General features: G+C 48.6%; 1 protein-coding gene across 26 annotated transcripts in view; it reads right to left on the reverse strand.

Moving 5' to 3' along the window:
* PTPRS (protein tyrosine phosphatase receptor type S) overlaps positions 1 to 13,250 on the reverse strand; it is a 568,002-nt gene that overhangs the window by 33,255 nt on the left and 521,497 nt on the right. For all 26 annotated transcript variants that reach the window (XM_029614603.1, XM_029614614.1, XM_029614622.1 and 23 more), the window contains one exon: positions 9,095 to 9,270. In XM_029614603.1, the coding sequence (XP_029470463.1) occupies positions 9,095 to 9,270 (176 nt within the window). The remainder of the gene's footprint in view (positions 1 to 9,094; positions 9,271 to 13,250) is intronic.

Genomic DNA, 13,250 nt, shown 5'->3' on the forward strand with positions numbered 1-13,250 from the left:
ATCTCCACTTCCTTGCCTTGGTAATCGGGTCGGCTTGTATGCTAGATTGTCTCTGCGCTTGTTCCTGCTTGTTTCTAGTCTCGTTCCAGGATCCTTCTGTTCCAGTTCCATTCCTGACCTGTTCCTGCATCCTCGTTCCTGAGTCCTGCCTGTTCCTGTGTTCGTCTGTCTGTCTACCCAGGTAGTACCCTCGGAATGACTTTCTGGTACTGACCTCGGCTTGCTTCTGACCCACCTGCCTGCCTGCCACCTGTCTACGACCTCAGCTAGTTCCTGAACTGCCTGTCTGCCTGCCTCAAGACCACAGCTTCTTCCTGACCTGCCTGCCTGTCTGCCGCCTGCCTCAAGACCTTAGCCTGCTCCAGACCTGCTCGCCTGACTGCCGCCTGCCTCTAGACCTCTGCCTGCCTCTGACTTCGTCTGCCCTCCTGTATCTGACCCCTGCTTCACTGACCACTCCTCGGACTGATTTCTGGATCTTGACCTTTGCCTGCCTGACCTCGTCTCCAGATTCTGGCTCTGTTCCTCGCCTTGTCTTCTTGTCTCTGTTCTGGTTCTCCCTGTTCCAGCTCGAAGTCGACCGCGCTCCCCCTGAGTCCGTGGGCACGCCGGACTTCCATTCTCCCAGGAGACCCTGCGAGGCCCACCTAAGTCCAAGCGGCCCGGGTCCCTACAGGCTCCTCCCGGGGGGACCTCGGGCTTCTAGTGGTGAAGCTCTTCCTAGCCTCTGTCTCCTCCAGTACTCTGCCCCCTGGGGGCAGTTACCTCCTGTTCCCTTTCAGGAACCATTCCATCCCTGCCCCAGGACAAGGGTCCACCCCCGACCACAACAGGTTGCCAAGGCCATGGACTCGGCGGAGTCTCCCGCCTCCAGGGCCCTACCAGGACTGGCCGCCACAGTAAAGCAACATCATCAAGCTTTAGAGACACTGGCCTCTTCGGTAGAAGAACTGCGTTCTCAACTAAAAGATACAGCAATGGCTAATCTGGTGGGCCTCTTGGCCACCATGCTTCCCAAAGCAACTTTGGCACTTCCTGCACCCTCCAGGTACAATGGGGATCCACACTCCTGTCGTGGCTTCCTTAATCGGTGCTTTATGCAGTTCGCACTGCAACCCTCATTGTTTTTGAAGGAGATTACCAAAGTCACCTTCATTCTGTCCCGGTTGGAATGGAAGGCTCTGGCATGGGACTCTGGGAACGTACTGACCCCATCCTTTCCAAGCTAACTGACTTCATTACTCTGTTCAAGCAGACCTTCGGAGACCCAGGTCGTATGGCTGTTGCCAGTCATAGTTTACTCCACCTCCGTCAAGGGTCATGGACCCTCTCCGAATATACAGTGGAGTTTCGGACTTTGGCGACAGAACTTGGGTGGCAAGAAGATTGTCTGCAAGCCATCTTCCTAGATGGACTCTCTAGTGCTCTGAAGGACGAGCTCGCTGTGCGTGAGACTCCCACGTCTATAGAGGATCTGATCTCTCTTGCTGGTAGAATTGATCATCGCCTCCGGCAGAGACGCCTAGAAGTAAAGGCTCCACGCCCTCCTGCAGCATGCCCCACAAGTGATCCTGCATTCCAGTGAAAACTCCGGTGCTACCACCGTCCTCCACAGTGGAACCAATGGAGGTGAATCGTGGGTGATTATCCCCGATCGAAAATCTCCATCTGAGAAAGGAGGGGCTTTGCCTTTACTATGGCACTTCTGGACATCGTCTGCAGTGTTGCCCCATCCGTCCGGGAAACTGCAACGCCTGAGCCCAGCGGGGGTCCCGAGCTTGGGCTCGACTGTTTCTGGCCCTCAACTCTTGCTTCCTGTAACCTTGGGCATTAAGGCCCACACCTTTGCGACCACTGCTCTCATCGAAACTGGAGTGAACGGAAGCTTCATTCTGGACGACATCGTCAAACTGCTGAAAATACCTCTTCAACTTCTCGAGGTGAGTCTTCGCATTGCCTCCATCCAGGGGGAACATCTTCCAAGTCTCATTACTCACCAGACAAATTGCCAGTGGCAATCCACCTCACTGTAGGGTACTCTCCATGAGTAAGAGACATCCTTCTATATCCTAAAACGCACTACTCATCTGGTAATCCTGGGGCTTCCCTGGCTCCAGGCCCACGAACCTCAGTTCGATTGGCAGTCCCTGCAGTTGGTACAGTGGGGTCCAAAATGCCAAAAAAATTGTCTGCATCCAGTATCCCCCGTGATACCTGTCTTGAAATCAGTTACACTTCCAGGCTTACCTCTGCAGAACTCTGACTTCAGCGATGTGTTCTCTAAGCAGAAAGCGGATACCTTACCCCCATTACGCAAGTTCAACTGTCCTATTGAACTCTTGCCGGGCACCATGCCTCCCAAAGGCAGAAGCTACCCGCTGTCCCAGCCTGAAATCAGGCCATGTCGGAATATATTAAAGAGAACCTTGAAAAAGGCTTCATTCGTCCTGGCATCTGACTCCCCAGCAGGAGCAGGGTTCTTCTTTGTGAAGAAAAAGGACGGTGGACTCCATCCCTGTATTGATTACAGGGGTCTCAACATGATAACCCGTAAGGATCGCTACCCGTTACCCCTGATCAGCGAATTGTTCGATCACCTTGAAGGGGCATGAATCTTTTCTAAACTGGATTTGAGAGGTGCGTACAATTTGGTAGGCATCCAACCTGATGATATCTGAAAGACAGCATTTAATACCAGAGACGGCCACTATGAATATGTGGTAATGCCTTTTGGGCTATGTAACGCTCCAGCCGTCTTTCAGTGCCTCATGAATGAAATCTTCCAAGATCTCCTGTACAATTTTGTAGTCGACTACCTCGACGACATTCTGATCTTTTCTAAGGATTTAGAGTCACACCGTGAACACGTCCGCATTGTTCTCCAACGTCTAAGGGAGAATCACCTGTATACAAAGCTAGAAAAATGTTTGTTTGAGCGGAACCGCTTACCCTTCTTGGGATACATCATCTCTGATCATGGATTCTCGATGGACCCAGAGAAGCTTCAGGGAATCTGCGACTGGCCTCAGACAATAGGCCTTCGGGCATTACAACGTTTTCTAGGATTCACTAATTATTACCGGAGCTTCATTGTGAACTACTCTTCGATAGTTGCCCCACTCACTGCTATGACTAGGAAGGGGGCCAACACCTGAGTTTGGACGCCTAAGTCAATTGCGCCCTTTCAGAGGATTAAAGAAGTCTTCAGCTCCGGCCCCTGTCTCTTCCATCCCGATCCCAGACGTCCATTCGTTGTGGAAGTTGACGCCTCAGTGATCGGCACCGGAGCCGCTCTGAGTCAACATTATCCCACAGGCAAGCTAGTACCCTGCTCGTTTTACTCTCATAAGTTTTCCCCCATGGAACAACGTTACACCGTCAGCGACTGCGAACTTCTTGCAGTCAAATTGGCGCTTCAGGAGTGGCGCGCCCCTGGTTGGAAGGGGTGCAACATAAGTTTACCATCTTCATGGACCCCAAGAACCTCGAACATTTTAAAGAGGCTCAACTTCTGAATCCCCATCAGGCCCGGTGGGCTTTGTTCTTCAAGAGGTTTGACTTTAACCTTTGCTTCCGTCCTGGTTCTAAGAACTTGCACGCTGATGTGCCCTCCAGATCTTTTGAGCTGGAGAACGTTCCGGAAGTTCCCAGCTTCATTATTGACCCTGCTTGTATTTCCCTGGCTGCAACTACCACAGTCCCAGTTGGGAAGACCGTCGTTCCCCGCCAGTTATGTGAGTGTGTTTTAAGGTGGGCTCACGATTCCAAACTGGCCGGCCACCCCGGTCGTGCCCAGGCCTTGGAGATGCCGAGAAGGCATTACTGGTGGCCTACTATGGTGCAAGACTCCCAAAACTACGTGGACTTATGTCCCACTTGTGCTCAGCAAAAACCACCTACGGGGAAGCCTTGGGGCTTGCTTCAACCTCTCCCAGCACCTACTGAGCCGTGGTCCAGCATTTCTACAGACTTCATTACGGATCTGCCTGCTTCCCAGAATAACACGGTGATATGGGTCATCATCGACCGCTTCTCGAAAATGGGACACTTTATCCCCCTGCCGGGTCTTCCTTCAGCCCCGGAACTTGCCAGACTTTTTCTGAAGAATCTCTTTCGTCTTCACGGGCTCCCCAAGGAGACTGTATCCAACCGGGGACCACAGTTTGCCGCCAAGTATTGGCATTCCTTGTGTCAAAAGATCAATATTACCCTGAATTATACGTCAGCCTACCATCCTCAGGCCAATGGGCAGGCCGAGAGAACCAATCGGACCTTGAAGACATTTCTACGTTCCTATGTTAATGATCAGAAAGGTAATTGGTTGGAGCTCTTCCCATGGGCCGAGCTGTTGCACAACACTCATGTCGCAGCAGCCACCGACACAACTCCGTTTGCAGTAGTCTTCGGACGGCAGCCCCGACTGCCTCTTCCTGTACCTCTGATGGTTCAGTCTCTAGCGGCTCAATCCATGGCTCAAACTATTCGCCACATGTGGACCCGAGTAAAGGAGTGACTGGCACAAGCTGCAGAATGCGCCAAACGCACTTCTGATCTTCATAGTCGACCTGCTCCAGGCCAGAAAGTATGGTTGAGTGCTCGACTCATTCACCTAAGGTTACCGTCTGGCTCCAAAATACATAGGACCATTTCCGGTAATCAGAAGAGTGGGAGCTGTTTCGTATCAACTCGTTACCTCGTTCATTGGGTATCCACAACACGTTCCACGTGTCCCTGTTGAAGCCATTCGTTGTCTCCTGGCCTTCTTGCAAAGACGCTCCTGCTCTGCGTGTCGCTGCAGAACCAGACACGTCTCTTCAGGTAAGTAAGAGGTCCTCGACGTCTGGCGATGCCGAGGCAAATGGGAATATCTCTTAGCCTGGGAGGGCTATGGGGCCGAGGAGAATTCATGGGAACCATCCCAAAACATTCTCGATAAGGATCTTTTGAGGACCTTCCATAGAATGCACCCTGAGAAACCACAGCCGCGTAAGGGGAGAACTAGAAGGGGGGGTACTGTTACGTGCCCCGCCCGCGGCCATCCCGCACACGGGACCACTCACCTGCATAGTTCCTCAGTGGACCCCGGGATGACCTCCCTCGTGGTAATTGCTAGCCTTGCTAGGCTATGGCGTCCCGCAGCAGCAGTCGCCGGGTCTTCCACTGTACGCCAGGCCTCATGCCGAGGTTTGGCATCCTCTGCCATGCTAGCCACGCCTTACGTGTGCGCGGACTGCCCGGACACTTGTAGGCCGAGGGCGAGTCTTGGCTCCACGGCGCGCCCTGATTGATCTAGCAATATAAGGAAGTTACTGTCTCCACTTTCTTGCCTTGGCAATCGGGTCGGCTTGTATGCTAGATTGACTTTGCGCTTGTTCCTGCTTGTTCCTAGTATCGTTCCATGATCCTTCTGTTCAAGTTCCATTCCTGACCTGTTCCTGCATCCTCGTTCCTGAGTCCTTCCTGTTCCTGTGTTCGTCTGTCTGTCTACCCAGGTAGTACCCTCAGACTGACTTACTGGTACTGACTTCGGCTTGCTCCTGACCCACCTGCCTCCCTGCCGATGACCTCAGCTAGTTCCTGACCTGCCTGTCTGCCTGCCTCAAGACCACAGCTTCTTCCTGACCTGCCTGTCTGCCACCTGCCTCAAGAACTCAACCTGCTCCTGACCTGCTCGCCTGTCTGCCACCTGCCTCAAGACCTTAGCCTGCTCCAGACCTGCTCGCCTGACTGCCGCCTGCCTCTAGACCTCTGCCTGTCTCTGACTTCATCTGCCCTCCAATATCTGACCCCTGCTTCGTTGACTACTCCTCGGACTGATTTCTGATCTTGACCTTTGCATGCCTGACCTTGTCTCCAGATTCTGGCTCTGTTCCTCTCCTTGCCTTCTCCAACTCTGTTCTGGTTCTCCCTGTTCTAGCTCGAACCTGACCGTGCTCCTTCTGTGTCTATGGGCACGCCGGACTTCCAATCTCCCAGGAGACCCTGCGAGGCCCACCTAAGTCCAAGCGCACTGGGTCCCTACGGGCTCCTCCTGGGGGGACCTCGGGCTTCCAGTGGTGAAGCTCATCCTAGCCTCTGTCTCCTCCAGTGCTCCACCCCCTGGGGGCAGTTACCTCCTGTTCCCTTTCAGGAGCCATTCCATCCCTGCCCTAGGACAAGGGCCCACCCCCGAGCGCAACACTCCCTTAGTCCAAAAGCTCTAAGCAATGCTCTTATCTTTATTGCTATAACTATGGTTGATGATCTTGATGCTGTAGCAAAGGAGTCATATATACTGGTAATTGTAACTCATTTTGAGCTTTCTTGGTGCATAAGCATATCATAAATAAATAGATGATGATTATGATGATGATATATAGATCTTATAATATGTTTTGTGAATTAGCTTCTTGAATAAGTACTGAAATTTGACTGATCTTGGTGAGCAGACTGAATAATTTCTTTTATCTTTTGTAATGTGTGCGTGTATGTATGTGTATATATGTGTGTGTATATATATATATATATTAGTATCATTTCAAATTGGTGTACCGGCAGTCTGGATTGTAGAGTTACATACTTCATGCACTTTCTTACCAGTGCAGTCAAATTTGGATTATTTCCCTGGAGCTGGTGCTAGAAATGTTTTGATTTCTTTTCTTTCTTCATTATTGATTCTACAACTAAGGAATTGTGTGGAAATTGCACTTTTTTATGACCTGGGCAACTCACACTCTGTATTTCAAATCAATGTTTTAAGCCACCAGAAGACTGGAAAGAGGTGTCTTCCATATCTTAGCTTGTAAATCCTGCAAAGCTTTGTGACTTGGAACAGCCTCTATTTTCTTTGGAGGCTGAATACATTTCAAGACACCTTGAAATTATTTTGACTGTTGGTAATCTCCCTCTAATTTTATAGGGAATGCAGTCAGCCATCTTTTGTAAAAGGGCCAGATAAGACATGCCTTCTAGCGATGAGGAACTCCTGGCTGGTTCCAATGAAGGATGCTGCATGGATTCAAGATGAAGAGTCATAGGAACTTACGAGTCCTCCAAATCAGAGAGGAACTCAGGAGATTCCTTTTGTGAGGCCTTGTACATTAAGGAAAAGGAGAGAGGAAATTTGTCCTTTGGCTGCTTCTAATAAGATATTACTGACAATTGAGTTTGAAGTTTGACAGCTAATCACTATGGAATAGATTTAGATGTGAGTGAAACTGATGGCTTTTCAATCATATAAGATTTGACAATGTCAGACAATAATTTCTCTACAAAAGAATGACATTCCAGTATTCCTGCTTCCAGGAGGAAGTGAAATTTGGTCATATGTCTTTCTTGAAGAAGAAATAGATTCTAGGACTAAAATCTGTGTTGATCTCTAGGTGAAGAAAAAAACCTGTCTGTGCTGAGAAACATTATTTGCACCAATGACTTTCTTCAACACCGTAGATGTCAATGCCGAGTAAGATCCATTGGAAAACACTGATCTGTTGGCTCTGAGAGGAGGCTGCGGTGCTGTGCTCTGCATCGTTTCTTCAATGCGGTGCTTCTTCAACTTTGTTGACAGAGCTGGGGCCATAGTTCTTCCTAGATGGCTCATTTGAGCCAATCTTCCCCTATCAGAAGGATATGAAAGCTCATACTTAAGCTTCATATCTTGGTATGTGAGAGCCCAATATGACAATCTTCCACAGGGGCTGCAATTGATTCTTTTGTTGTCAGGACTCAGGCACCTGGAACAAAGGTCATATAAATTCTGACTTGCCATCTTATGGTGGCATTAGAAGCTTGAATGACTTTCTACCTACCCTTGAAGATCTTGGAGACATTTTGAAGTAGAAATAAAAAATAATCTAATTTTTTTTTAAGACACTAGCACTTCAAAAAGAAGAAAAGAATGAAATATGACTAGAAAAACTGTCAAAAAAACCTTCTAAAACTTTCACTATAGCTGAGAGCAGAAACCACTGTTTGCAAGGCCAAAAAAAAATTGAGGGATGTCCATAGTGACAACAGCATGGGAACTCTCGCACATGCTCAGAAAGGGGTAGATTTTAAAAGGCGTGCGTGTGGCGTACATGTGTGCCCACTACCCGGCGCGTACATGTGTGCCCACTACCCGGCGCGTACGTGTGCCCACTACCCGGCGCGCGCACATGTACGCCCGATTTTATAAAATGCACGCACATGTTATAAAATTGGGGGTCGGCGCACGCAAGGGGGTGCACAATTGTGCACCTTTCATGCGCTGAGCCGCACTGCCTTCCCCCATTCCCTACCCCCCCACCCCATCTTCCCTTCCCCTACCTTCCCCGCCCTTTCCCCCTACCTTTTCCTTTTTCTGTCTTATTACAAAACTTACTTCAGCCCTGGGGCTGAAGTAAGTTGCGTGCTTGCTGACTGCCAGCTCGCAATCCCTGGCATAGAGGCAAATGGCCGCTGTGCCTGGAGCCTCTGACCCTGCCCCTGGATTGCCCCTTCCTGCCCATGCCCCGTCCCCTTCCCTAAACCCCGGGACTTACACGCATCCTGGGGCTTTACGTGCATCGCTGGGCCTTTTGAAAATAGGCCTGGCACATGTAGGGCTTTTAAAATCCGGCCCAAAGGCTTTTGATTTTGCTTTTTCTGAGCTTTGAGAAAGCGAATTGCAACTCAGCACTGTCAGATGACATCGCCGACTTGTATAGCTGTATTGTTCCTGTTTTGTCTATGGAGAGAACGTTTTATATCTGTGTAAATCACTTTGAAAATTGACATCCTCATGTAAAACACTTGGGATTCTGGTACTATTCTACCTTTTTCAGTATAATTCTGGCTCTTGGATATTAGGGACTTAACTTGTAGGGCAGGTATTTTAAATTGTTTTCTCAAATCACATCTCTATTACCATATGATTATAAACTACTTGGTAACCCTGTACCTCCCTTTGAGTACCATGGTAGGAGAGCGAGTAATAAATCCTTTAAATAAATAACTAGGAATTTTATTCATGTAAACATATGATCTGTGGGATCTACAGCAGTGAATACATGATGATTTGTTACCTAGGTTTTCACTTCCCACTTCATTTGTACCAGTGACATTCTTCTCCCCTCCGCCAACCAAGTCCTCTTACCCGTGACTTCTCCTCCAGTTTTGTCATCATGACAATGGTAGCCGAGCGCTGTTCCCATACCATGCGCCAGAAATCACCAAAAGTCTCCGGCAGTGCTCCCTGTGTGGCTATGTATGCATTCTGTTTCCGGTAACCATCAATGTAATTAGCATTGATGTAATCACTGCCAACAATGCCTGCAATGTGCAATAGATAATAACACCATGTTGGAGAATAAAGCAATGGTGGTGGTGGTTTTTTTTTTCTTTTTTAAATCAGAAGTGAACATGGCTAAAAGAAAAAAGTTGTCAACTTTATAAATGTAACTTAAAACATCAAAAACCTACATCAAATTGTGTGTGTGTGTGGGTACACACACATATACAAATACACACACACACACACATATACATTTATAAAAGCCCCATCCTATTCCTGCTTGAGGGTGCTACTGGGAGATCTACAGATAGGGGCGGATTTTAAAAGGAGCGCGAATAGCCTACTTTTGTTTGCGCTCCAGGCGCAAACAAAAGTACGCTGGATTTTAGTAGATACGCGCGGAGCCGCGCGTATCTGCTGAAAACCTGGATCGGCGCGCGCAAGGCTATGGATTTTGTATAGCCGGCGTGCGCAGCCTACCCCCCGTTCCCTCCAAGGCCGCTCCGAAATCGGAGCGGCCTCGGAGGGAACTTTCCTTTGCCCTCCCCTCACCTTCCCCTCCCTTCCCCTACCTAACCCACCCGCCCGGCCCTGTCTAAACCCCCCCCCTTACCTTTGTTGGGGGATTTACGCCTCCCGGAGGGAGGCGTAAATCCCTGCGCGTCAGCGGGCCTCCTGCGCGCCGGGACGCGACCTGGGGGCGGGTCCGGAGGGCGCAGCCACGCCCCTGGGCCGTAGCCACGCCCCCGGGCCCGCCCCCGGAATGCTCCCGACACGCCCCGAAAATGCCGCGCGGTTCGGGCCCGCCCCCCGACACGCCCCCCCGACACGCCCCCTCCGAAAACCCCGGGACTTACGCGAGTCCCGGGGCTCTGCGCGCGCCGGTAGGCCTATGTAAAATAGGCTTACCGGCGCGCAGGGCCCTGCTCGCGTAAATCCGCCCGGTTTTGGGCGGATTTACGCGAGCAGGGATCTGAAAATCCGCCCCATAGTGAGCAAGTATATTAGCCATCCTTTTATTACCATCTATGTCCCACAGGATGAAAAGGTAATTTCAGCTACCTAAGGTAGTACTTTGTTAAAAAGTTTTTGTTGTTTCTGATAGAATGAGAGAAAAATTAATTCTCTATTTACAAGCATGGCTGAATTTGCTATGACATGTGGATGACATCATCTAATGGTGCCAAACTGACTCTTCTCTCTAAGCTCACAGAGCTTTTGCTCTACTGAGCATGTGTGGGATTTCCTGCTCAGGCATTGCTTCATGATCCTCCTCAGTCTTTTTTCATCCGAGCTTCAGCATGGACATGTATCCTATCTTTCTGTATTTATTTTTCTTCATACTCTTAATTTTTTCAAGTTCTAGTTGCCTTGCTGCCGCGGGAGCCCCACAAACAGCACCTTTCAATGCTATAAAAAATAATAGAAGATTTTCTTTTCTTCACAAGATATATGCTCCAAAAATCTCACAATAAATGGCTTCAAGGACTGTATATGAGGTAGGAAAGTATCCATTACACAACAGCTGTTACTGCTGCCTAGGACCAAACCATAACCATGCAAATTGTTACCACTGTGCCTGGATGTTTCCATGCTGGCAAAAGCCCATGGCCTGGACAATGGAGGAACTGTGTAAGTCTCTCAAGAGCTGCAGTCAGTTCTCTTCCTGGAGCCTTGTCTGGCTTCCCCAATGCTGAGTTGAGCAGGAGCTCCTCAATGAAGTCTCCCCCTTCAGCAGAATAGCCTAAGTCCTCAAGGTCAAGCAAACAGAAAAAGGCATTTAAGAAGAAGCACCACTCTGCAGACCTGGTGCTACACTGGAAAAACATTGAGTCTCAGCACCATCTATGCAGCCGACATACTTGGCACTGTCAATATTGAAGGTCTTGACACTACTTACTTGAGCTCCAGAGCACAAAATACATCGAGCCTTGATGCTAATGATGCCTCGAACAGACTGCTCCATCATTGGAAAATCTGGCATTGTGCTTCCAACGACGCTATTCGCAAATGTACCAATTACAACTATGCATTTGGGGGCAGAATCAAATATGATTCACTTACTCCCTCCAATCTCGGATGCGTTCTCACTACTGAAGTTACTGGAATGAGACCACAGCCTAGATAGGCCAGATCCCATTTGTTCTTGATGCTTCTCACATCTAATCAACGCCCAGTTCAAATCCAACAGAGTATCTGAAGAAGATGTTCCACCTCCCATGCCCGGAAGAAGGCACATCAGCCCTTGGACCAAGTGACGGAGTTGGTGAAGATTTTATTTACCTCTCTGGCAGCTAAAGATAAGAAGGTTGATGCAATACCATGCGCTGGCCACATGATTGGACATGTGTCCATAACCCCCGATGCAAAACTGGGGTTAGCGCATCCAAAATACACATCTGATCAAATGTGTAGGTAATAGCGCTCATCGCATGTAAATTCATGTTGAGGCTATTATCTGTTTCCCCAGATTAAAAAAAAAAAAAATGTGCACCTGACGCGCACATTTTAACCCACAAAAATTACAGAAAAACAGAAAATACAGCTTTTCTGTTCCTTTTTTCGGTTACTCTGACTTAATATCATTGCGAGAATTAAAACCCCCCCCCCCAAAAAACAGCGTGCAGGTGGTCAGGTTAGGAAAAGGGACGCTCAATTAACAAGCATCCCTTTTCCTAACCCGTGGCTGTGGATTGAGTGTTCATTTTCCTAATCTGATCGCCACCTCTCCTGGGTGCCTGCTGCCGAGGAGGCGCTAGGGGCCCACAATTTCCCCTAGTGCCTCCTTTTTATTGTGTCACCCGATTAAAATATTAAATTGGGCGCCCAGGAGAGGTGGATCAGCATGCATTAAGGGAGTGGGCGCTCAATCATGAGCGCCCATTTAACGTGCATCGATATTGCATTTGCCTGAAGGAGAGTGCTCTTCAACCTCTCTTTTCCAAGATATCAGATATAATTCCCAAAGAAAGAAGTCCCAGTATGCATGCTGCCCCATCAGAACTCCTGGAAAGTGGTTCTAGTCCCCAACACTTGCTTGCGGCAGAGTCTAGCCAGACAGAGGATGACAACCAAGGACTCCTCTTCAGTTACCTTCTTCATCATTGGGGTCCTGGATTAGTGTTCCCTCCCCTCTAGGTTAGGAGAAAGGTTTGATGGGAATACCATCCGACCCTTTACCAGAACCTACGGAATGTTTATCTCCACCTGAAGACCTAATCTTACTCCAGATTTCTGGATAAGTTGTGCAAGGCGCTCATAGTCAATATGCGTAAGGACAAAGATCCTTGCGTAAAAAACTTCAGCCTCCTCATAATTCTGGACACTTCAGCACAGCCTGCAGCCATTCCAGTCCATGATATTCCACAAAAGTTGCAAACAAGAATGTGGGAGAATCCAATTTTCTGCGCCCCAGTAGCAAGAAAATTAGACCTCAAATATAGAAGCTTGGGCTTTGAACAGTACAACTGCCACACCAATCAATTGTAGTTGAATCAGTTATTAAAAGAGCAAAGAAAACATGGATTTTTTTTCAAATACTCCACCAGGGAAGGATCCCAGGCTAAACAATAATTTTAGCAAAAGGGTGTTTACGGGCTCCATGTTTCAGGCACATGTTTATGCTCACAAATTCTGCACAGTTCATGATAGCATGCAAAAATCGAAACTGTCTTTCTGCTTGGTGATAGCAGTTCTGCATATTCTCAACCACTTTTGGATGCGGCGGAGTGTATATGCCATCTTCTTTGTTCCATTTAGAAGCTTTCAATACAATGGCCCAGTACTTTTCAGATTCATTCGGAGTATGCTGGATGGCTTGGCTGAGAGCCAGTAGCTTGCGTGATGATGTTCACGACAAACTAGGGAATGCCCCTTGCCTTGGAGATCATCTCTTTGGGGACAAACTTAAACAGCCCCTCTCCACAAGCTTGGAGAAACAGTCTACTTCAAGGTGGCCCAACTATGCTTTTAAAAGGTTGTACTTCCAAAGATACACCCCTTCAGTTTCAGCAGTATT

The sequence above is a fragment of the Rhinatrema bivittatum genome, chromosome 8 (genome assembly GCF_901001135.1).
Source record: "Rhinatrema bivittatum chromosome 8, aRhiBiv1.1, whole genome shotgun sequence".
NCBI lineage: Eukaryota > Metazoa > Chordata > Amphibia > Gymnophiona > Rhinatrematidae > Rhinatrema > Rhinatrema bivittatum.